Source organism: Hordeum vulgare, unplaced genomic scaffold (assembly GCF_904849725.1).
Source record: "Hordeum vulgare subsp. vulgare unplaced genomic scaffold, MorexV3_pseudomolecules_assembly, whole genome shotgun sequence".
NCBI classification, from domain to species: domain Eukaryota; kingdom Viridiplantae; phylum Streptophyta; class Magnoliopsida; order Poales; family Poaceae; genus Hordeum; species Hordeum vulgare.
This window is the reverse complement of record NW_025422567.1, coordinates 61,333-87,231: the sequence shown is the minus strand read 5'-3', so window position 1 is coordinate 87,231 and position 25,899 is coordinate 61,333. Positions and strand designations below refer to the sequence as shown.

General features: G+C 46.5%; 1 protein-coding gene across 1 annotated transcript; it reads right to left on the bottom strand.

Moving 5' to 3' along the window:
• Window positions 1-20,276: 20,276 nt before the first annotated feature.
• Window positions 20,277-22,896, bottom strand: LOC123420245. Its single transcript, XM_045107309.1, has 2 exons — window positions 22,722-22,896; window positions 20,277-22,400 (listed from the first exon to the last, which is right to left on the bottom strand). The coding sequence occupies exon 2, from the start codon at window positions 22,352-22,354 to the stop codon at window positions 20,327-20,329; it is 2,028 nt and encodes a 675-aa protein (XP_044963244.1). The 5' UTR covers window positions 22,355-22,400; window positions 22,722-22,896; the 3' UTR covers window positions 20,277-20,326.
• Window positions 22,897-25,899: the final 3,003 nt, after the last annotated feature.

Here is a 25,899-nt window from a genome sequence, read left to right as displayed (position 1 = left end):
GGCCGGCCGGCGGTGGGGCTGACGTCCGGCACGAGGCGGGCCGGGCACGTTTCCGATGCGGATATTCTCCTGCTGCTGCCGTCTGCATGTGGACGTGGAGACAATGAGTTATCTTCTGGCTCTCATCTGCCTGTGATGCTGAGGAGGTGACACCGTGTGTGGACGTGGAGCACGTATCTGAGATCTCAGATCACTAATATATTTCCATTTCCATTCCGTGACGTACGACGCTACGACTACCATGCCCATGCATGCGTAGGTGATGGTCGTGCCGGTGGATCTTGCGTGCGATGCTTGATGCCTAAGTTTCGTGCTGGGTCAGCCGTCAGCGGTATATATCGCCCCACAGGCTACGTTGCAACACCAATGTTCCATACGTACGTACGTTCATCGCCATGACCGGCAGCAGGTGGACGTCAAAGAGCTCGATCGGTCAGTCTGCTCGGCCGGGGGAACGGCCGGGGGAGCGTCATCACCTGAGCATCAACAACCGCGCCACGTTGAAGGAGGAGGAATTTGGTTATTTGCCACTTTACAAAAATAGGGTTTTCCTCCGTTTTATATTATAAAGCCTCGATCAAAGCATACAAGACACCACACGATTCAGCATGACACACGCATACGAGGTTTAAAACGCACATAGGCCGGCTGGCAGCCGCCTAGTGGCAGAGTACAACTCAGACTAAAACGTCATGATCGGGGCACAACGCATGGAACCCCAAATAAAGAAACAAAGTAGCGAAGCTAATCCGGCTTCGAAGGTGATGGTGGAAGTGGCGTCGAAGGGGACGTCAGGCGAGTGGCGACCGCTCTCAAAGCAGTGGGATGGGTAATCCTTGGCCTATTAGACCAAGGCCATCCACGATTAGACGGCCTTTGACAAAGGCCGTCTGGTTGGGATGGGTAATTCTTGGCGCTAAAAGGGCCGCCCTACTAGTGTGCCCTTTAGCTAAAATCCTGAAGATTACATTGATGACAGTTATTGGTCGGAACTGCCCACTATCCGAGGCCCGGGGCACCTTCGGGATGAGGGAGATTATCCCGAAATTCAACCGCGAGAGGTCGGCAACACCCTGTTTAAACTCGCGAAAGAGCACCATGATCTCTCCCTTGATGAAATGCCAGAATGTCTGCAGATGTCGGCTCTCTTAAATAATCATGACCAAACACTGCAATCACAGCCTTGTAGAATCTGTATAACAATTCTTGGCATGTAGACTCACTCATACGGACGTATTCATTGATAAGATCACCGAGTACTCCATAAGCAAACATCCGGATGACAGCAGTGCATTTTTGGTGAGATGAGAAGTCAATCCTTCCAATGGCATCTTCTTTTCACTCGAAGTACCTATCGTATCCGACCACCCCCTCTCGAATCCGGTTGCAAACATGCCTAGCCATATGGAAACGAAGCCGGAATTTCAGATGTTTGAAGAGCGGATTGCTTGTGTCAAAGTAGTCCTCCCATAGAAGAAAATGGCCGCTCTCTCGGTTGCGATTCAAAGCCAGAACATGCCCCCGAATCGAGCCCCAGAACAGCGGCCGATGCATGTTAATGTGGTCATGGACCAACACGGCGAGCAGCATCTCCTCATCGTCGGATGAGGAATCGTCGGAGTCGCATAGAACATTATGGAAAAAGAACTCGTCGGCGCAGCCCATTTTGTACCTTAAGGCAACCCGTGAAACAGCTTGCGGGCGTGGACGAGAAGCTGACCAGTGACGGCGGGTTGCGGTCGGGGAAGCTGCGGTGCCCCGGCGGCGCTGCGGCCGACGGCGTGGGGTAGGCGTTGCGGTACAAGAGGATGCAGCCAGAACTGGGCGGCGACAACAGCAGCGAGGGGACTGGGGCGAGGCGAGGCGAGGACTAGATGGGGTGGAGAACGACCAATGTACCACCGGGTAGCGGGCCAGGGAATGGCGGAAGCGCGCGTCGTCCGCGCCCGTTTTGTGTCCGCGCCGACCCAAATCAGGCTAAAAATTAAACCGGAAATGGATCGGCAAGCGAACGAAAAGCGGACACGCGTCCGTTCGGGTCGGCGCGTTGGAGTTGCTCTTAGGCCTTCCCCGCCAAAAAAAACGCTTAGGTCTTAGGGTGTGACCACTAACCAGTCCACAACATCTTAATTAACCGAACTGTATGTGTGTACAGATTTAAGAACGTAGTTGCAGGAAAATATACTTTGGTTTCTAGTTGTACATGCACCTTATATGGTGATTTTTTAATAATTAATTAAAAATCTAAATAGTTTTGAAGTATCTTTATATTAAACATGACTTCGTTTTGCACTAGTATATAAATTTTTACGAAAAAAAGTCAACATTGACATCTGGGTAAAAAGACAAAATACACTATATTTTGATTAAAAAATTATCTTTTTGAAAAGAAGTCAAAATATAATTTTCTTTTTATGGACCTGTTCTCACAAGTATAATGAAAGGTCAAGTTTATTTCAAAAAAATTTAACATTTTGTTGAATTGCTATATTTTCTTTGCATATAATATGTATATACAACCAGGTTCCAAAAGTCCCCTTCCCGTTATTGTACTCCCTCTTAGAGTGGAGACCGAAAGGAGCGTGGAAGTTTCTAGCCGATATGTTGATGTGACAATATACATGCTCCCTCGGTTTTAATTTACTTTGCATGTTAGTTTTCTCTTAAGTCAAAATTCATAACTTTGAACTAAGTTATTAATATTTTTTATTATTATCTACAATAACAAATTAATATGTGTAGATTCACCATTGATTATTATTTTCATATTATTTTATTTTTGTTGTTGTAAATGTGCATATTATTTTTTATATACTTGATCAAATTGTATAAGATTTGACTAAGGACAAACTTACTTTGGAGAATAAATAAAGAAAGAGGAGTACTATGTTTTATACTACATGTGTTTCTAAACATAAGTCTCTTTAGATATTTCACTACAGCCTACATACAGAGCAAAATAAATGAATCTACATTTTAAACTATGTCTATATATATCCGTATGTAATTTGTAGTAAAATCTCTAAAAATACTTTTGTTTAGGAACAGAGGGAGTACTTACCTGTGGAAGCTACTTTGATCACTGAACGAGTCAGTTGCATGAATGACTTACCGTGTCCATGTACTTGTTTTTAGAAAAGGAGGCATCGCCGCGGTCTCTGCATCGAGTGATGCATGCAGCCTTTTAATTGAATAATGTAAAAAGAGTCCGATCCGAGTATAGCAATCTGAGAAAACCAAAAAATAAAGATACAAAGCGCCATATGCGCCACAACCAACAATGGTAATAGAACTAGATGACTAGCCACCTTTCCTATTATTGAGTCGTCATCCAAACCGGTTGAAAATATCCTGAGCTACCATCTCTCAGCGGGCACACCCAGTAACCATAGGCTCCCTGGCTTCCGCAGGAGTGAGTAATAACCACGTGCGGATCAAGGCGGTAGCCCTGAAGATAACCTGCAAAAAATTGATAGATTTGCATCTGTTAAATACTAAATCATTCCTGCAGTTCCAACTAGCCCACATCAATGCACAGGTTCCCACACAAATAATCTTTGTCAAATTAGCATCAACACCCACTACCCACGTCCCAAACAATGTGTTAATACTATTAGGGGGATGATATTAAAAGCAATGTGAATAGAACGCCATAAGAGTTTAGCCATAGGGAAGGCGAGAAAGAGGTGTTTAATGGTTTCACTGTTGTGACAGAAGTTGCATCTTTGGTTGCCTTTCCAATTACGTTTTGCCAAATTGTCCTTCGTTAGAATAACTCCTTTGTGGACAAACCACATGAAGATCTTTATCCTCAACGGTACTTTGACCTTCCATATATGTTTGGATTCTGGAATCGGCCCCAAATCTATGAGATGAAGATACATAGATTTTACAGTAAAAGCTCCATTTTTAGTCAACTTCCATTGAATAGTGTCTGGTATATCCGAAACTTGGATGTCCATTAACCTTCTGACAAGGTGAAGCCAACTGGTCCATCTGTGACCTATTAAGGATCTGCGAAACTGAATAATATTTAGAGGCGCGTGGCTCAATATTGTCGCAACGGATGCTTGTCTATGTTGGACAATATTGTATAATTGCGGATATTGCAGGGCTAGTGGCACTTCCCCTAACCATGTATCTTCCCAGAATCTAGTAGATTCACCATTACCAATGATAAACCTAGTCCGTTGGAAAAAGGCATTTTTTGACCTCATTAATCCTTTCCAGAAAGGAGAGTCATTCGGTCTTATGGTCGCCTGTGCTAAGGTCTTATTTTGCAAGTACTTATTCCTCAGAATTTGTACCCACATGCCTTTAGTTTCCACTGATATTCTGTACAACCACTTACTTAGTAGGCATATGTTTTTAACCTCTAAATTCTCAATCCCTAAACCCCATTGCTCCCTAGGTATGCAAATCATATCCCACTTAGTTAGCCTATACTTTGTTTTAACTTCGTCACTCTGCCAGAAGAAACGGGACCGATAGAAATCCAACCTTTTCCGTACCCCAACGGGTATCTCGAAAAAGGAAAGAATGAACATGGGCATACTGGTTAAGACCGAGTTAACTAGTACCAAACGTCCTTCATAGTATAAAAGCTTGCCTTTCCAGCAACTTAGCTTTTTTCAAATCGGTCTTCGATACATTTCCACTCCTTATTTGTTAACTTCCGGTGATGAATAGGAATACCTAAATAGGTAAACGGTAGGTTCCCACTGTCGCAACCAAACAGTTGGTTGTAAGTGAGTTGTTCAACTTTAGCCTGGCCAAAGCAAAACACTTCACTTTTGTTAAAGTTAATTTTCAACCCAGATAGTTGTTCAAATAAGCATAAAATGAGCATACCGTAAGATTGAGACACCCCCATCCACGAGATGCGGGACAAGTCCCCCTATTAGATCTTTGTCACAGGCCCTCCTGATCATTAAAGCCAACATATCTGCAACAATGTTGAATTAAATCGGTGACATAGGAGCGCCTTGTCGAAGACCCTTCAGAGTCTGAAAGAAATGACCCACGTCATCGTTGACTTTGATACCAACACTTCCTTTTTTTATGAAACAATCGACATGCTTCCTCCAAAGCTGGTCGAACCATTTCATACGCAAGGTCTGCTATAGGAAGGACCATTTGAATTTATAATATGCTTTTTCAAAATCCATTTTGAAGATTACCCCATCTAGTTTCTTCGAGAGAATCTCATGTAAGGTTTCATGCAGGACTACAACCCCTTCTAGGATGTTACGTCCAGGCATAAAAGCTGGCTGAGTAGATTGAACCACCGAGTGGGCGACCTGAGTTAGCCGATTAGTTCCCACCTTTGTGAAAATCTTGAAGCTAACATTAAGCAGGCAAATAGGACGAAATTGTTCAATACGTGTCGCCCGCACCTTCTTTGGTAGCAGCGTGATTGTACCAAAATTCAGATGAAATAGTTTTAATCGCCCACAGAACAGGTCATGAAACATTGGCATAAGGTCATCCTTAATTATATGCCAGCATTTCTTATAAAACTCAGTCGGGAACCCATTCGGTCCAGGAGCTTTGCTGTTTTTCATCTGCCCAATAGCCTCAAGCACCTCTTTCTCCGTAAAAGGAGCGGATAAGAGCTCATTATCGGCATCTCCGATTTGAGGAATATCCGCTACCATTTGCTCATCCATAATGATAAAACTATTAGCCGACGCTCCAAAGAGTTGTTTATAGTATGTTGAGATGTACAATTTTAAGTTCTCTTGACCTACTATCGTACCCTCATCCTGTTCTAGTTGCAAAATCCTCTTTTTCCTATGTTTGCCATTCGCAATCAAATGGAAAAAAATTGTATTATCATCCCCCTGGACAATGGCCCGCACTTTGGCTCTAAGTGCTCATTTCATTTCCTTCTCTCGAAGGAGAACACGCACTCTCTGTTCAGCCTCATCTTTGGAAGCCCGTTCATTTGCATCCAACAACCAAATCTCAGCTTTGCGATCTAGATCATCTATAAGTTTGAGAAGCATGTCCTGCTCCTCCTTATAAATCCCAAATTCGTTTTTTGCCCATCCCCGGAGGAACTGTCTAAGATGTCTAATTTTGTTTTCCATCTATCAACATTAGACGTCCCTCCGCACTCAGTACTCCATTGCTTAGCAATCATGTCCATGAATCCTTCTCTTAGAAACCAACTTGATTCGAAAGAGAAACTATTCTTCTTACCCATGTGAATTGCATCCCCGGAATCTAGGAGGAGTGGGGTATGGTCAGAGAAAGCTCGCTGAAGTGCACATACCGAAACTAGTGGGAACTTCTGTTCCCATTCGATGCTAGTATGTACCCGGTCTAGCTTTTCGAATGTCTGATTTTGTAAGGAATTCGCCCAGGTGTACTTTCTTCTTGAAAGTTCAATCTCCCTGAGATCCAAGCTTTCAATAATTGTGTTAAACATAAATGGTCATCTGCCACCAAAATTATCATTGTTTTTTCATCAGAGCGGCGAATGATATTCAAATCACCGCCAACTAATAGAGGTAACTTTTCATCACATATTCGGACCAGATCAGCCAAAAAGTCCGGGTTCAACTCTGACTGGGCTGCACCATACACAGCCACATGAACCCATTGAAAACCGTCATTTTTGATCTAATCCTAAACTTAACCGCAAATTCCTCCATCACCACTTCACGCACCTGAAGTGATTCACACCGCACACCAAGTAAGATCCCACCGGATCTTTCTCTTGGAGGGAGACAGTGCCAATCAAAATCCACACGTGCGGATAAAGTGTTCAGGAACTGTGATGTAAAATTATCTCGCCCCGTCTCCATGAGTGCGATAAAATCTAATTTGTACTCTAGAGTAGCCTCAGCTAGGAATCTAATTTGCAAATAAAGAAAAGGTTGCACACTACCGCAAGCCTTCCTGAGATGTGGTTTGACCCGTGATGGTTTTTATTCTAGAAATGACGAGCCTTCTTTTAAATTGGGATGTTACACAAATTGAACTTCAACAGCTGCCGAGGCGGACAACATATGGATCTTGTGGTCGTTGAGATGGAATATGGCCTGACCTCCACCAGTAAACTCACTAATATATGGCCTTTTTTGCAACAACAAAATATACTAACTCTTGAGGTATCGGAGAAGGAGAACTGAAAATAATTTGGAAGATATAGTTGTCATATTGCCATTCTTTGCATATATATATTAACTTTCAGTGTACAGATGGGTTCACAAACTGTTTACTTCACAAGCAGTTCATATGTCATGAACATGGTACATAAACAACCCATTCATATGAATCATCCTATCTTACAAGTGAATTTCTTGCCACTAATTGACCAATCCAAGATAGGCACCATCTGCACAACTCTCCCCAGCCTCATATGATCATGGATAGGAGGACTGTGGGCCGACGATGCAGTCACTGATGAGATGCACAGAGGCTGTGGCAGTGGTGCCGAAGACGGCTTGAATCTCTGTGGACAGAGTCTTCACTTCCCCGTACAAGAAGGCTTCCTGCAACGCTGCCACATATAATATGCATCCATTGTGTAGCAGCGCCATGTAGACAATTTCCATGCCTTAATTAAGAGGAAACAACCATGAATACTAGGTTCCTACCATGGAGCAATCCAATTGTAAATAGTAGTAGTACAAGTAACTAACAGACCAGCTAAGCGATTGCTAGGAGTGCGAAAAAAATTCCCCTAGCCAAAACTAGGGTTTTACCTCCCTGCGGCGACTCCACGCCGTAGGTCCCCCGTCCGCCCTAGGTCTACCGTCGACTTGCAGTCGCCCGATCTACTCCCGCGATTTTTCCCCCGTCGTCCCGAACGCCTCGTTCTCGGCGAGGGTTCTTCTCTCGAGCTGCGTCATGGCATCGGCTCCAGATGCATTCTCTTCGACAAACCTGGGTTCCCAGGGGAAACAAGACGAGGAGCTTGGCGATTTCTTCGAGAAGCTGGATCTACATGAGGAAGATTTCGATGATGTGATCGTGGAAGAGGAGGCTCCTGATCTCGCGGAGGTGATTCCATGGCTTGCCCTAGCCAGGGTCCAAACCTTCAAAAACTTTAGTCAAGTTGCGTTCTTCAAGGATATGAGAGCGGCCTAGAATACGGCTAAACCTGTCAGGTTCCGTCCCATCGGCGCCAATCTGTTTGTGATCCAAGCACAATGCCTGGGGATTGGGATCGGATCATGTCACAGGGTCCGTGGCTGTTTCGCAATATGGCGGTGATTTTTGCTCCATATGATGGTTACTCTGAGGCTACGGACGTTCTTATGGTCCATATGCCCATATGGCTCCAGATCCATAAACTCCCGGATGGATATTGTACAGTGGATGTGGTAGAGAAGTTGCTTCGATCATCAGGGGAGATACTGGAAACAAGGATTGCAGGAAACTCCAGGGAAGATTATATCCGGGTTAGGGTTAAACATGATGTCAGGAAACCCCTTACGAAATTCGTGAGTATTGTCAAAGGTAAAGTGAGATCAGCATATGCCGTTAGGTATGAGAAGCTAGCAAGGTTTTGCAAAGCCTGTGGTATCATTGGTCATGATCATAAGGAGTGTGGTAGTGGCGTGTATGAGGAAAGTGATCTCAAATTCGGCGACTACCTGTATGCCGATCCCCCGGGGAAGTTCAAGAGTGATTGGGAGCCGAGCCGCTCTGACAAAACTGTCCTCGATTCCCCTGCGGCCAAAGTGTCAACGAACAAAGGGGTGGCGGCCATTGACAGGGAGTTGAAAGACACTGCATCTAACCCTGTTAAGAAGGACACCTCCCTGGCCATGGAGGTCGATAAATCTGCTCGCAAGCGTCTACTTGTGGAACAGGATGAAGTGGTGGTGCATGCTCAGGAGGGGAAAATGCTGTTGATTACCGATGGGAAGGACGCTGCAAATTTAGAATCCCCATCTACCAGTTCAGACAGTAAACGTGCTAAGAAGGATGATGCTCAATCAGACTCGGACAACCTTTCGGCGGGCTCCCAGGTGGAGCGCCGCCAGGCCTAATGAGTCACTTATATTGGAACTGTCGGGGGGCGGGGAACCGCCGGACAGTTCGTGAAGTTGGGGCTCTTGTAAAAGCCCATTCCCCAAGCTTTGTCTTTCTTGCGGAAACAAGACAAACCTGTGCAAAAATTGAGAGTCTTAAATGGAGGTTAGGCTTAAAGGGTTTTAGTGGTGTTGACTGTATCGGTCATAGTGGTGGTCTGGCCTTGTTCTAGGAGGAATCCTATCATGTCACGGTGTTAGATTCCTGCCAGCGTTACATTGATGTTCTTATATCTGATCCAGGGTCAGGGAAGCAGTGGAGATCAACTTTTGTTTACGGGGAACCACGAGTCGAGAATCGGCAGTGCATGTGGAACCATCTGCTCAGACTTAGGGGCTTGTCCATGTTGCCATGGATGGTGGGGGCGACTTTAACGAGGCCCTGTGGCAGCACGAGCACTTCTCCAGGACGGCCAGGCGTGAAATTCAGATGGAAGCCTTCCGGGATACTCTAGAACTTTGTGAGCTGATTGATTTAGGGTTCTCGGGTGTGCCTTACACATACGATAATGGGCGACTAGGTATTGATAACACACGAGTCCGCCTGGATAGGGTATGCGCCTTCGACGATTGGCGGGATATGTTTCCCTATGCAAAAGTACAACACCTGACTTCTCCTAGATCGGATCACTGCCTCCTGTTCTTGCACCTAGAAGAGGTGGTTGACGTACGGCGTACGGGGAATCCCAAGTATGAAATTATGTGGGAACGCGATTGCCGTCTCTCCCAGGTTATCGCGGCAGCTTGGGCGAAAGTAAAGCCTACTGGTGATCTTGGAAACGTGGCAGATTCCTTAAAATCAGTCATGTCAGATCTTCGTAAGTGGAGTAAGGACAACTTTGGCCATGTGGAGAAACAGATCATGAAACTGCGCCGGGAGTTTGAGGTTTTACAGCTTAATGACGCCGATCGGTTGCTAGTAAAGAAGAAAATGGAGGAATTGGATGAACTGCGCTATAGGGAGGAAATGATGTGGCTCCAACGTAGGCGCATCACCTGGTTGAAGGAAGGTGATCGCAACACTAAACACTTTCATCGACATGCGGTATGGCGGGCCAAGAGAAACAACATCCACCATCTTCAGAAAGATGATGGTTCATGGTGTGTGTCGCCATCGGAGATGGAACGGATGGCCTCTTCATATTTTAAGGAGGTGTACACCAAAGACCCAACGTTAACTCCGGAGGTTATGTTAAACAAGATAGTGCCTAAAGTTACAGATGTCATGAATGAGGAACTACTTGCACCTTACTCAGAGAAGGAGATATCAGACGCGTTGTTCCAGATTGGACCACTGAAAGCCCCAGGGCCGGATGGATTCCCAGCAAGATTTTATCAGCGGAACTGGGGGGTGTTGAAAGAAGATGTTGTGAAGGCAGTTCGTGACTTCTTTTCGTCGGGGGTAATGCCGGAGGGTGTAAATGAAACGCTCATTGTTCTTATACCCAAGGTCCAGCACCCTTCCTCCGTGAAGGAGTTCCGTCCTATCTCGTTGTGTAATGTTATTTACAAGGTGGTATCCAAGTGTATGGTGAATAGGCTCCGGCCTTTCTTAGTTGATCTCATCTCGGTAAATCAGAGCGCCTTCATCCCTGGCAGGTTGATATCGGATAATTCCATCATTGCCTTCGAATGTTGGCACCACCTCCAAACAGGATCCACAAGGAGTGATTACTGCGCTTACAAGCTGGATCTATCAAAAGCTTACGATCGTGTTGATTGGGACTTCTTGGAACAAGCCCTATTGAAGTGGGGTTTTGCAAATGCCTGGGTCACCAGGATCATGGCATCGGTGCGCTCGGTAAAGTTTGCGGTCAAGCTTAATGGGAAGTCTCTCCATCAATTTACACCCTCAAGGGGCCTTAGGCAAGGTGATCCACTATCCCCCTTTTTGTTCCTATTTGTTGCTGATGCACTATCTGCTCTACTGCATGAGGCGGTTCAGGAGCGTGGCCTGGTTCCGCTGGAAATATGCCGAGGGGCGCCTGCTATATCACATATCTTATTTGCGGAAAATTTTCTCTTATTCTTCCGGGCTGCTGCAGACCAAGCTGAGATCATTAAGGAAGTGTTACATACTTATGCACTTGCGACGGGCCAACTGATCAATCCCTCAAAGTGCTCGATCCTGTTTAAAGATAGTTGTGATCCATTGGTGATTGATGAGATTAAGGGTATTCTGCAAGTGACACAGCAGGAGTTCGAAGCTAAATACCTGGGTCTCCCGGTTCCGGATGGACGGATGCATAAGGGTAGGTTTGAATCCTTACAGGCGACACTGAGCAAGCGGCTAGTTGAGTGGAGCGAAAAGTATGCGTCACAAGCAAGCAAGGAAGTTCTGATTAAGGCTGTAGCACAAGCTATCCCGGTTTATTTCATGAGCATCTTCAAACTCCCCTTCTCGGTGTGCGATGAGCTTACCAAACTGATTCGGCAGTATTGGTGGGGAGTGGACAAGGGGAAGAGGAGAATGGCATGGATGTCTTGGAACAAGCTACTACTACCAAAATCTCAAGGGGGGCTTGGATTCCGTGACATGAGGGCATACAATCAAGCGTTGTTGGCCAAGCAGGTGTGGCGCTTACTCATGTCACCGAATTCTTTGTGTGCATCTCTCCTTCATGCTAAATACTATCCTAATGGGAACTTGGTCGACACGGTCTTCACTGGGAATGCCTTGGCTGTATGGCGTGGCCTTGAATATGGGCTACAACTCGTGAAGAAAGGAATGTTATGGAGGGTGGGCAATGGTATGAACATCAAGGTTTGGTGTGACCCATGGATACCGAGGGGTATGCCGTTTATACCCATCACACCTAGGCGGAATTGCAGGCTGAAAAGAGTGCACGAATTCCTGAATGAGCAGGGCGGATGGAGGGTTGATCTGCTTCGTCAGTACTTCTGGCAACCGGATGTGGAGGCCATCCTAAAGATAAGAACGTCAGCAAGGTGGGACGATTTTATCTCTTGGCCATGGGAGAAGTTAGGAATTTTGATAGTTAAAAGCGCTTATCATGTGGCAATGGTAATTCACTATGATCAGTTCAATCCAGGCTCAACTAGTGCAGACCCTTCTGGTGACAGACCACTTTGGAAGCTAATATGGGATACAAAGGTCCCTCCAAAGCTCAAGAATTTTGCCTGGCAAGTTGCTTCGGGCTCCCTCCCTACTGATGTTGAGAAGAAGAGACGACATTTTGACCTGAATGGCTTTTGCCAGGTCTGTGATCGGGAGCAGGAATCATCATTTCATGCTCTCCTTGCCTGTCCGCATGCAGCAAACCTGTGGGATACAATGCGATTCTACTGGCCATTACCCGACAGATTGCACATCAACTACACAGGCAAGGAATGGCTCTTCAATCTCCTCGACAAAGCTCAGGTATCGGTGCGTAGCAGAATTATCATGGTCCTATGGCGTTCCTGGTATGTTCGTAACAAGATTGTGCACGGGAAGACACCTCCACCACATTTAAGGATCCGACCTTCAAAAGCGCGTAGACTAGAACCCCTTAACCCTCAAAAAAATTTAAGGATACGACCTTCAAACCCTTTCCCAAATTGTACAAGTGAGGATTAGGGAGCAAAACCTATCCCAACCCTCACTTACGAGCCATCCGAGCACGGGAGGGAAATTTCCCGTCCCCAACTCCTGCCCGCGCCCACCCGAGTCGTCGCTGCCGCCGTCCCGCCCCCCGGCCGCCTCCACTCCACCTCCACAGCCGTCGCCGCCATCCCACCCCCGGTTGCCTCCCCTCCACCTCCGTAGCCGCGGCCGCCGTCCCGCCCCCGACCGCCTCTCCTCACATCCAAGCCCGCCCCGGCCGGCCCCCCGACCGCCGCCCGCAGCAGGCCGGCTGTCGCGCCCGCCCCACGCCTCCCCTCGACCTCCCCGGCCGCCGCCCGCCTTCCGCCCGCAGCAGACCGACCGCCTCTCGTCCACCTCCTCCCGCCCACGCCCCCCCCCCCCCCACGCCCCTCGGCCGCCGCCCGCCCCTTCGGTGTTTTGCAAGCAAGGTTTGCCATAGTTCGGGGTGCAGCTCGTTTTTGGGATAAAAAAACCTTGGAGAACATCATCAAATGTTGTGTGATTCTACACAACATGATCCTCGAGGATGAGAGAGTGTTAAAACTTCCTTGTTTCTAGGACAATGTTGGTGCCCGTGTGTAACCGAAAAGAAACCCTTGTCGCGTACAATCTTTTCTTCAAGCACATCGTCAGACTGAGGATGCAAACACTCATGGTTAGCTCCGGGATGATCTAGTAGAGCACCAGTGGGAGTTGGCTGGGCGGTGCCAAGGCCCATGATCTATCTTTGTTTACTTTTCTATGTCCTACTTGATTCGAGCAATTATTGTAATTTGCTAGAAAACATTGTTGCAATAACTTGAATGACTATTATGTGTTTGAAAGTATTATTCGGTGTTGTAATTATAACTAGAATGATTATTGTTTTCTTCAAACCGTTATTAGATGATGAAAATTGTGATATGTCAAATGGTAGTTTTAAGGGTTTGAGATGCGGCAAAGACTAGAACCTTCAAACTCAACCCTTATAACGGAATATTCCGTTATAAGGGTTGGGTTGCCCGTGTTTTTTAACCCTTAAAAGTGTCAAAAAATGCCAATTTTCAACCCTTAAACTGGTTTGAGGATTTGAAGATTTGAGGGCACTACTAATGATGCTCTAAGTAAGTCCACACTTCAAAGTTGAGCCTAAACATTTGGTCATAAGTAACCTCAGAAGAAATCGGTGCATTTTACAGGAAGTGTATTCCGCTGGATCAAAAAACATAACACAAAACGGTGCATGTTTTACGTGGCTGCTATGAGTATCTAGTATGATCGCATCTTACTTACGCAAAGCCACAACGGTGATATGCAAATTGCTGTTTAACCTTCTCCAAGGACCGCCTCGGTCAAATCTGATTCAACTAAAGTTGAAGAAACTGACAACCGCCATTCATATTTATGCAACAACTTGCATGTCATTCGATGAAACCGGTCTCTCGTAAGCGTACGAGTAAGGTTGGTCCGGGCCGCTTCAATCCAACAATACCGCCAAATCGAGAAAAGACTAAGGAGGGAATCAAATTGAATATCAATGCCCACAAACTCTTTTGTGTTCTACTCAAGATTTCATCTACGCATGAACCTATCTCATGATGCCACTGTTGTGGAACGTCGATGGGAAACAAAAAAAAATCCTACGCACACGCAATACCTATCCATGGTGATGATCATCTATGAGAGGAGAGAGTGCATCTACGTACCCTTGTAGATCGCTAAGCGGAAGCGTATATAACGCGGTTGATGTAGTGGAACATCTTCGCGATCCAAATCGCTGCCCGTCCCGTGATCTCATCACGATCCGTCCCACGATCCCATCACGATCCATCCCGATCTAGTGTCGAACGGACGACACCTCCGCGTTCAGCACACATACAACTCGATGACGATCTCCGCCTTCTTGATCCAGAAAGAGGGCGGAGAGGTAGATGAGTTCTCCAGCACGGCGGCGTGGTGGTGGTAGTGGTGAAACTATTCCAGCAGGGCTTCGCCAAAGCACTGCTGAAACTAGACTAGAGGAGAAACAGATCAAGAGAGAGAGGGCAACACGTGGTTTTTTTTATGTGTCTCAAAACCCTCAAAAACCTCTAGTATATATAGGAGGAGGGAGGGAGGAGTCTGCGCCCTAGGGCTGGCCCCTTTCCTTGGCGCAAGGAGGAGAGGAGGAGTCCTCCTCCAATCCTAGTAGGATTAGGACTCATCCTTCCCACTTGGAAACTCTTTCCACCTTGTGTTTTTTTCCTTCTCAAACCTCATGGGCCTAAGTGGGAGCTTATGTCAGCCCACTAGGGGCTGGTTTGTATCCTCCCACAACCCATAAGGCCCCTTGGGGCGTGACACTCCTCCCGACGGTCCCCTGTACGCTCCTTGCACTCCCGGTACACTACCGATGAGATTGAAACTTTTTCGGTGACCAAAACATGACTTCCTATATATAAATCTTTACCTCCGGACCATTTCGGAGCTCCTCGTGACGTCCAGGTTCTCATCCGGCACTCTGAACAACCTTTGGTCACCAACACCTATAACTCAACTATACCAAAACGTCACCGAACCTTAAGTGTGCAGACCCTGCGGGTTCGAGAACTATGCAGACATGACCTGAGACACTCCCCGGTCAATAACCAATAGCGGGACCTGGATGTTCATATTGGCTCCTACATATTCTACGAAGATCTTTATCGGTTGAACCTCTATGTCAAGGATTCAGTTAATCCTGTATGCTATTCCCTTTATCCTTCGGTATGTTACTTGCCCGAGATTCGATCATCGGTATCTCTATACCTAGTTCAATCTCGTTACCGGCAAGTCTCTTTACTCGTTCCGTAATAAAAGATCCCATGACTAACTTCTTAGTCACATTGCTTGCAAGTCTTATTGTGATGTTGTATTACCGAGTGGGCCCCGAGATACCTCTCCGTCACACGGAGTGACAAATCCTAGTCTTGATCCATGCCAACCCAACTAACACCTTTGGAGATACCTATAGAGCACCTTTGTAGTCACCCAGTTACGTTGCGATGTTTGATAACCCACAAGGTATTCCTCCTGTGTCTGGGAATTGCAAGATCTCATGGTCATAGGAACAGATACATTGACATGCAGAAAACAGTAGCAATAAACTGACACGATCATATGCTACGTTCATAGTTTTGGGTCTTGTCCATCACATCATTCTCCCAATGATGTGATCCCGTTATCAAGTGACAATAATTGTCTATGGCCAGGAAACCTTGACCATCTTTGATCAACGAGCTAGTCAACTAGAGGCTCACTAGGGACAGTGTGTTGTCTATGTATCCACACATGTATTTGAGTTTTCGATCAATACAATTCTAGCATGGATAATAAATGATTATCATGAACAAGGAAATATAATAATAACCAATTTATTATTGCCTCTAGGGCATATTTCCAACACTATCTATAAGATTTTTCCTACTGGTGTTTGCCATGGTGCATTTGGGAACTCATGCGGAGAGGACTCTTACTTGGATGACCAACGGTAAGCTGCTTTCTGCTCCCTGGAAGACGTTCATGAAATTGCTTGGCTTTGATGATAAGGGACTCTTGTGAGGTTATGTCATATGGTGTGAGACATATGTTACCTTAATTTTATCATATGACTTAAGTTTGTGAGATGCTTATCTTGTGCCCTATTATTAATGCTCACACCACTTGTTGCATCTATATTACTTTCAGTTTCCCCTAGTGCAAGTAGTGTCTATCTATAAAATATAGGGGGAGTGTTGATCCTAGTGTGTGCACTTTGCATTCCAAAAGCATACTTAAATAGTGCACACATCTAGGGGGGCCTATCTATTTTTGTAGAGAGTGGGGTTTGCATTCTATCTTATATATATCTTCTGTGCAAATCTCGTGTTGTCATCAATCCACCAAAAAGGCGGAGATTGTAAAGGTATATTTATACCCTAGAGGTTTTGGTGATTGATGACAATGCGTTTGCGAACTAATCGTGTGCACTAAGCCTTTCAGGTATTTCATCATTTGGCACAAGACGACTCATGCCCCTCGATGTATTTATAGGGAGACGGTTTTCTCTCTTACTTTTCATTATCGGTGGACTTGAGTCTTAGTTAAAACCGTACTATTAAGAGGGGCCTGCTTCGGAAAGGTTTGGGTGGAATCATCATGTGCTCATTCCTTCGCACCCTCTTTCCCACCTCAATGGACCATCCTTCCTAGCCCTATCCTGCCTAGAAAGATCCAAGTTGTAGTACCGCTCTGTTGAGCGTACTACCTATTGTGAGTGGTAGTACCGCCTTGGCCGGTGGTAATACCGCTCCAGGGCGGAAGAGGTCTAGCTAGTTCCGTTGTCTAGTGCCACTGCCCTTGGGTCTCGACACTTTTTTGTGTCGGACTGAGCGTTTCCTGGAGCGGTACTGCAGGTCGGTAGTACCGCCCAACAAGCGGTAGTACCGCTTGTTACTACCGCGCAGAACCCCTTGGTACTTATGGGCTAGGTCTGCAACATATCATGAGCAGATATAGGAGGTGGTACTGCCTCTTATGAGTGGTAGTACCACTCCGGCTGTACTACCGGCCTCTGCCTCCATCTTTGATTTCTGTCTTGTGCCCCAGCGGTAGTACCACCCCTCACTGGAGCGGTACTACCTCTTATCATCGATAGTACCTCTCCCTGGAGCAGTAGTACTGCTCTGATGCGGGCAGAGAAAGTGGGTAACGGTTGGATTCACCCCCACTATATAAAGGGGTTTTTCTTCCCTGAGAAGACCACCTTTCCCAACCCTAAGCTCCGTTGTTGCTCCAAGCTCCATTTTCACCTGATCACTCTCCCTAACCAACAAAACTTGTTGATAATGTTGGGTTTGCTTGAGAGGGCCTTGATCTACACTTTCACCAAGAGAAATTTGATTTCCCCCACCAATCCCTCGCGGATCTTGTTACTCTTGGGTGTTTGAGCATCCTAGACGGTCGAGGTCACCTCGAAGCCATATTCCATTGTGGTTAAGCTTCATGGTCTCGTTGAGAGCCTCCAATTCAATTCTGGAGATTGCTCCAACCTTGTTTGTAAAGGTTTGGTTGCCTCCTTCAAGGGCACCACTAGTGGAATCACGACACATCGTATTGTGTGAGGACGTGAGGAAAATATTGTGGCCTTAGTGGAATCTTGGGGAGCATTGTGCCTCCACACCGCTTCAACGAAGACGTACTTCCACTCAAAGGAAAGGAACTTCGGAAACACATCCTAGTCGTCATCGGTTCCACTTGTGGTTACTTCCTACCTTTACTTGTATTTGTTACTTACTTGTTATTATTGTTGCTAGCATCATATAGGTTGCTCACTTAGTTGCATATCGAGACAACATATTTGTTGCTAAACTTAATTTGTTAAAGAAAAGCTTAAAAAAATTGTTAGTTGTCTATTCACCCCCGTCTAGTCAACCATATCAATCCTTTCAGCTAGGGATACCACTGTCCCTCTAACCATCCAACCACTAGTTGATTTGAAATTTATTTATTTATTTAGCGGTAGTTGTACCTCCTGATGAGCCTGTACTAAAACTCTTTCAAGATTCACTAGTTAGGAGGCTAGTCCCACGGATTTATTTTTTAGGTAAAAGTCTCACAGATGTCGATGAAGGCTAAGTAAGTGGGCTTTTAAGTGTAGTCTGGCCCTCACGCTCACATTCTGGAATACTGTTTGCTATACTTATATGTAACTTTACACAAACAATATAAATATATGAAGTAGGATTTTCAAAAATAAATAAATACATGAAGTAGGATACAATTTTTGTCAAAAACATTATATTACCTCATCTCTTTCCGGAGCCGGTGCTAGGTATATGTGTTCCGTCATAAGGCTAGTTGTAATGAGAGTATCATAGGTAGTATCATGAATGCCAACTAGACAATTTTGATGAGGTGTCATATAATTAAATGAAGAAAAAAAGAGTTGAATATCATATTACAATAATGCATCATATTAAATGATGTGTTATTATGTGTCACGCATGGCAATAAATAAACTATATTATGATATTAATATATAATACTATGCATTACAGATGTAATATCATACACTAGTATCGTATGTATGATACTAACATATGATATTCCCCATTATAACAAGCCTAAGCCATACAATGATTGTCAACTCGCCACCGCTATTGAGCTTCTGGGCATGTGATTCCATGCTGTACTTGTAGCTCGCGTAAATAAGAATGTCCATCGGAGTTGCTCCTAGAAAGTGAAATCATTAATTAAGGGATACTCCTTTCAAAGATCAATCATACTTTTTTAAGTTGAAACAAGTGACGCACTCATGTGTATCATTTATTCCCGTTTATTCCCGCACTTTTTTATCTTTTTCCATCAAAAAGCTAATGAAGACCAATAAAAAAACAAAACACAAAAAAACCGGGAAAAAATCCAATCAAAAAAGCCAAAAAAATGTGTGCGGGGAAATAAAAAATGAAATCCGAAGCAAATGTTCAAAGCATGACACGTGGCAGCGACTGAGAACGCGCTAAGTGACGGCGTGTGGGAGTGATCATTGTGGGGCTCTCGAAGAAGTGTTCGCTAACTAGTTGCTCTCGTGAGGAGGCTAGTCCCATGGATATCCACGAAGGCTAACTAAGGGTGTGTTTGGTTGGAGAACCAACTGTCATGGAATGGAATGGTTCCATTCCAGAGGAACGGGTCGGTTCCGTTCCTGTGTTTGGTATGAGCAAAAAAGTGGAACGGGATGGTTCCGTTCGAGTGTTTGGTTGGGAGGCATGGAATGAAAAATGGAAGGGAGAGGGCCGGCGGCGACGCAGAAGAGAGGAAGGGAGAGGGCCGGCGGCATGGCGCGGCAGCAGAGAGGGAGGGGGCCGGCGAGGCGGCGACGCAACAGAGAGGGAGGGAGAGGGCCGGCGGCGTGGCGCGGCAGCAGAGAGGGAGGGGGCCGGCGGCGCGGCAGCAGAGAGGGAAGGGGCCGACGGCGCGGCGATGCAGCAGAGAGGGAGGGAGAGGGCCGGCAGCGCAGCGCGGCAGCAGAGAGGGAGGGGGTTGGCGGCGCAGCGCCGCAGCAGAGAGGGAGGGGGCCGGCGGCGTAGCTGGGGAAGGAGGAGCTCGAGCGGCGCAGCTGGGGAAGGAGGAGCTCGAGCGGCGCAGCTGGGGAAGGAGGAGACGAGTTGCGCGAGACGAGCCTTTCCGTGTGATTCCGTCAATTTTGTGGTACTAGCACGTTCCGGATCTGAGTGAAATATTTCTAAAATGGAATGAGTGGGTTCTGTTCCAGTTGGTAAACCAAACGCAGGAGCGAGGACTAGGAACGGGTCCGACCCGTGATATTCCAACCCATGACAGCAACCAAACACACCTTAAGTGGGCTTTTAAGTAGACACTGGGCGGCGCATGTCCACGTGAAATTTGGCCCTCGCGATGAAATACAACCAGAAATCAAAGTGTATTTCCTCACTGAAGAGCCTGTACTAAAACTATTTCAAAATTTACTGGTGAGGAGGCTAGTCCCACGGATGTCCACAAAGGCTAATTAAGTGAGCACTGGGCGGCCCATGTACGTCCATGTGTAGTCTGACCCTCACTCTCACATTGTTGAATACCCTTTTTTATAACTATATGTAACTTATGCACAAACAATATAAATACATGAAGTAGGATTCTCAAAAAATAAATAAATACATGAAGTAGGATGCAATTGTTATCAGAAACATTATATTACATCATCTCTTTCTGGGGCCGACGCTAGGTATATGTGTTCTGCCATAAGCCACACGATGGTTGTCAACTCGCCACCACTATTGAGCTTCTGGGCGTGGGACTCCCTGCTGCACTTGTGGCTCGCGTAAATAAGAATGTCCATCCACACTTCCAGGACAAGCTTCAAAGAGTCGGTCGTGCCATCCCTCTCCTTCTCCAGTAGCTCTTTGGCAAGTTGAGCCATGTGAATGAGGCGAGGAGCAACTTCGCCATACTCTCGATCTTGGTACTCATCGTACAAGTTGTTTGCAAGCTCCACTCTCTCCGCGACCCTGGAAGTGCTAGAGTTTGGGCCATCATACACACAGAACAGATCCGTGATGCGTGCACGACTCGGGTACCTAGGATCAGCCGATCGCATGGTGACCAGCCTCTCGCAGGTCCGCCGGTACAACTTCTTTTGGGGCTGTCCTGGCAGCATGTAGGGACGATCCACTAATAGGAACATCATATAGTCGGACATCATCCTAATAAAATGCACCTCAGGCGCAGCATCCACTGCCTTGGCTCTCTTGCTTTTGGCAAGGAAGATCTCGGTGGCGATGTGCCAGATGATGATGCCCTCCTGGAACTCGAAGCCGAGGGAGTCCTTGAGGATGCCTTTGTGGTAAAGCCCACGGCTCTCCAGCGGATCCTCGCCCCACTTCTTCCTTAGCATGCCCGTGCTGAACCTCCCCTTGCTGTACAACCGCTTCATGTAGAGAGCGATACGGAACTTGATCTCACCAGACATCTCGACGGTCCCCGAGTAGTGCTTCCGGTTCCACCACTCGTCGAGTCCCATTGCCTTGGCCAGCCTACCGAGCGGCATGTCGGCGGGGCGCGTGCAGAAATGCAGCAAGTTGTACTGCCCGATGGTGTATGACCACCTTCTTGACTTGTACCTACTGTCACCGCCAACTCGTCCCTTGACAAGATTACGAAGCCACACGACGGCGCGCCGGAGCCTGTCCCATCTCTCGTTGCACAGGGTGGTGTACCGAAGCCAGCTCCACCTGGTAGTGCTCAGGAACGCAAAGGTCCAGGATGACGCCAACGCGTTCAGGAGCGACGCCGTCTCCATGAACACGGCGCCGCCCAGCAGGACGTAGGTGATGGCGACGTCGGCTCTGTCGTAGCCGTCCTTGGAGGTGAACTGGAACAGCAGCATCGAGGTGATGGCGCTAAGAGGCCCGACGAAGCGGACCAGGTAGCCGAAGAAGGTGTGGATGACGGCTGCCTTGGTGTAGAGGACGTCGTACATGAGGGAAAGCTCGATCTCCATCAGCGTCCACAGCTCCACGCCCTGTACTGCTGTACCGAAATGCACGGTGATCTCCACGGAATCCTCCTCGACCACTGAGGAGTCGCCGATGGCGCGCTTGCAGATGTGGAACAGCGAGTGGGCTCGTCGCAGGTGGAACTCCCCCTCCGTGGCTATGTCCTGAGGATGGTTATGGTTGTGGATGGCGGGCGGCTGGGTCTTGACGGAGGCGCCGATGCTCTCCAGGGTGCTGCACTTGAGCGCCCACGTCCTCTCCCCGTACTTGACCAAGCCGAGGGCGAACATCAAAATGGAGGCGATCAGGAGCAGCTTCCCGTCCTGGCCGCGGGCGACGGTGATGTGCTTCTTGAGGACGTAGCCCGCTCCGAGGACCTGCACGATGAGGATGGTGAGGTGTCGGAGCCAGAGCTGGTTGTCCTGGAGCGCATAGGCGGTGATGTTGTCCGGGCCGCCGAGGTGGAGCAGCAGGAACGGCGCCCAGAACGCGACGAGCTGGTTCTCACGCACGGCGCTGCCAAATGACAGGTGGCCGACGGCGTACACGGCGGTGGAGTCGGCTATGAGGTACGCTAGCCACAGGAGGAACCTCCGCACGGGGAGCGTCTGACGCCGGCGGATCCCGGCAAAGACGAAGAGGACGAGCTGGAGCCCAAGGCTGAGGAGGACCAGGATCTGCATCGACCGGTGGTTCCATAGCACCAGCGGCCCTGCAGCCATACTAATTGATCTTCTCCTCTTGACACTCTGGTCTCCACTGCACTGCCTGGAATTGGATGAATTTCCGCGGCTTTGTTTCAGGCACATGATCAGGAGTAATAAACCAAAAGGAATGTATAGATAACAGTACATTATCATGTATGATAAATGCAGGATTTCGTCCGTGAATTTGCTAATACTCAGTCGCCTGAAGTACTCACAAGTGATTGTAATCTAGAATTGCACAAAATGTACAGTGCACACAGTAGACATGTGAATTTTCATACGCATAGCAAAAGGCACACTCCCCTCACAAATGTACTTATATGTAACTAATGCTCGCGATCGACTGCAATTGACAAGCGATGGTGTATGCATAATTACATACCGGCTGTGTGCGAGTTAGGTTGCAGCTCCGAATTCAGAAACCCAGCCGATCTTGAGACGAGGGAGGGGCGAAGGAAACTAACGGAGAAAAGCACATAGGTGCAGTGGCCAGCGGATGTCACTCCACACTAGCTAACCAGTGTGGATCGACATCCAAAGTCTACCACAAGTTTCAGTTTGATCTGCTTCTTAAGAAAGGGATAAGGAAGCTTCGTTCGTGGTTTATAGTTGTAGATGTAGATGGATCTGACCGAACTCAGTGCTAAGCTGGCAGGATCAAGTATGTACTAATGGGGATCACTAGTAGTCCGTATTTATTTATTTATTTTATTCTCAATTTTTTTACTAGGCCGGGTACGTACACTTGCAGATTAGACTAAAGTTGCAGTTGCAAGTAGATTAGATTAAGGAGATGCTACCCAAACTTTTCTCTCTGCAAGTGTACCTACAAACCATCACAGGGCCCAAACTTTGACTATTTCTTGCTGCACTCGCACACAGAAACAATGGCGGCAGCAATGGGGTTGCCGAAGTTTCCGGCCGGCGATGGGAGCTACAATTTCCACATTTCTTTTGCAGGGTAAAGAGCTTGATTGCTCTTTGGCCTTTTGTAGTACATATATATGAATAATAACAACCTGAAGAGTCAGCCTTCAAAAGCTCTGCCTTTTAGTCTTTTACTGGTCAGCCCTATATCAAGAATGATTATTACACATGACTAGGTTATAAACGAATCCAGGATGAACATCAGGCAAACTGCAAGTATTATGCCTGTGGCACGCCGTCTTTGTTGATGCAAGAAAATCATGTGAATAAATAAGGCATCACACTTATAAGAATTCTGTGGTACTTCTCCCGGACGGCTTATGAAAGCTAACCACATGCAGTGCAAGAGCAAGGTGATGTTTATGAGAAGAATAATGGAACTTTATTCATAGCATGATTAGCTATTTTTATTTTAAAATAGTAATAAAGATATGAAAAAATTCTAACCAAGTTGACAATGAAGTCCCAACTTATCTGGCTGGTAAAACATCAACTTGCTATTGCATCATTAGCAGGACAATGGAGATTGGTAAAAGATAGTGATATTTTGCTTTTCAAAGGTTGATGGAGTAGAGAAAGAAGAATTTTATGTATATATGAGGTGAGAGGGAACAAAAGATGAGAGATGTAGATAGTGGACTTTGGCATGACCTCATTCAAATTAACACAGGCATGAGTGACTACGCTCAAATTAATAAATAATTATCATAGTTAACCTATAGCTAAATAAATTTAAGCACCTAATCAACCTAAACCTAACAAATCTAATCCAAGATGGAACCATTGCAATTAGTTGAACCTAACCGGTCATAGAAAATTAGCATAACTAAGCATACCAAAAATCTAGCAAACAAATAAAATCCTCATCGCCAAGGTTGGTACCGCGTGGAACTATACCTCGTTGTGGGAGGATGGCGATCTTGGGAGGCCTTTTTCTTGTGCGGTGTCGGGGTCGAAGATTCAGCGGCCATGCCCTCCGAGTGGCCTAGGGAATCGCCTAGGGGGGATACGAGGCGACAACAACGACAGGTTCTAGTCCTTGGGATAGCATACAGAATCTATCGGCTTCGTCCACCAAGTAGTCTCATCCACGACGAGGAAGCCATCTTGCCGATGGTGGGCTCCATGGATGATAGACGGTGTGAGGGGTCAGTGGAGGCCATGTCATGGGCGGGGAGAGGGGGTCAGGTGGCGGCGGCACGAATGCTTTGGCTGGCGATGATTGGGGATCAGTGCACATTTTTGGTGGAGGGCGGTGCAAAGTGGACCAGTGGTGAAGCAGCAACGCTAGGGTTTGATAGCGGCAGATAACGAAAGAGAAGGGTAAAGATGAGGCTAGTGTTTGAATATGAGGAGTATGTTTTCTCATAATTTCGTTTCTTTTCTTGGTATTGTTCAAGGCGGTTGCATAGAAGAAAGGACCTAAGTAATTTCTGCATGTGGTTTCTCTAAAATTAGCATTTGTGGCCTTTACTGATGTGGGCTGAAATTATTTTCCCGAAAAACAACTAGATGGGATTCTACTAGTCAAATTTTACATGTTGAGTTATTTGCGAGAAACAAAAAAGATAATTTTCTATGAAGTGAAAATAGTGAGCTATTACGATTCACAACACAAGAAGGGTGTCGGTGAATATGTGTTCAGGAAACCCACTCTAAAGAAGAGTTGATTGCATGATGTTCTATGGCAGTTCATGTCAAAATATATTACATTCAGATGCCAGCCCGCGTGTTGATTTTTTTTGGCACTTAATGGTAAATTCAACTCCCAGTCGGATCAACTCAATGGCCATCTCGACGGTGGCGGCTTCTCCGGTGACGTGGTGGTCTAGGCAGGATGGAGACATGTGCAACTTCTACCTGTAGGTGGAGTGGGGACACAGTGTGGCTCCCATTGGAGCCGAGAATGGTTCTACATGCAGGAGCCGTTACATTCCTAGAAGAATCAGGATTGCAGTTTCCCCCTTCCTGGCCAAGATGCTTTGGGGGAAAGCTTTGATTGGGTCTTCTCAGATGTGACGATGGCGGTGCCCAACAAATTGTAGCCTATCGAGGGCATCGTTTTTTTTGAAATTCTTCCGGCTAGAAGGGTCCTTGGATGGAGGTGGTTGTCGATGGGATTTTCAAGATTGTTGTGTCGCAGCAAAGTTGCGGTAGTTAGCTCTCTGTTCTTTTTGTGGTTTCACACTGGGCATTTGTTGCCAGAACCAAAGATCCAAGCAGTGACGATGGCAGGCGAAGGTGGTCCAGCAATGACGAATGTAGGACATAAATGCAGGGTAGGCTCAACTTCAAGAATACTCGCATACACCATAATGCATGAACAATAAGAGTGGCCCGAGGTGCATAATTTTTTTGTCATGACGACATTGATGTGGATTCATGCACTTTATGCTCATCCAATCCAAGAGTGCATGAATAAGATAAATTCAACATGGAATAGACAAAGAGATACCTTGCTAATTGATAACTTCCTCTAATATTTAGATGCTCCGATTCCGAAACGGCATGCCATCTATCAAAAAATAGCTTGTATCCATTACATTACATGTCAGTCAGTAAAAACTAAAAAGACGCTCTAATATTATATACAGTAGATGGCATTGGGTAAGCTAGTAGATTGTTTTGTTCTA

Coding starts and splice junctions, on each gene's coding strand:
- LOC123420245 (XM_045107309.1), bottom strand. CDS start 22,354: ATGGCTGCAGGGCCGCTGGTGCTATGGAACCACCGGTCGATGCAGATC.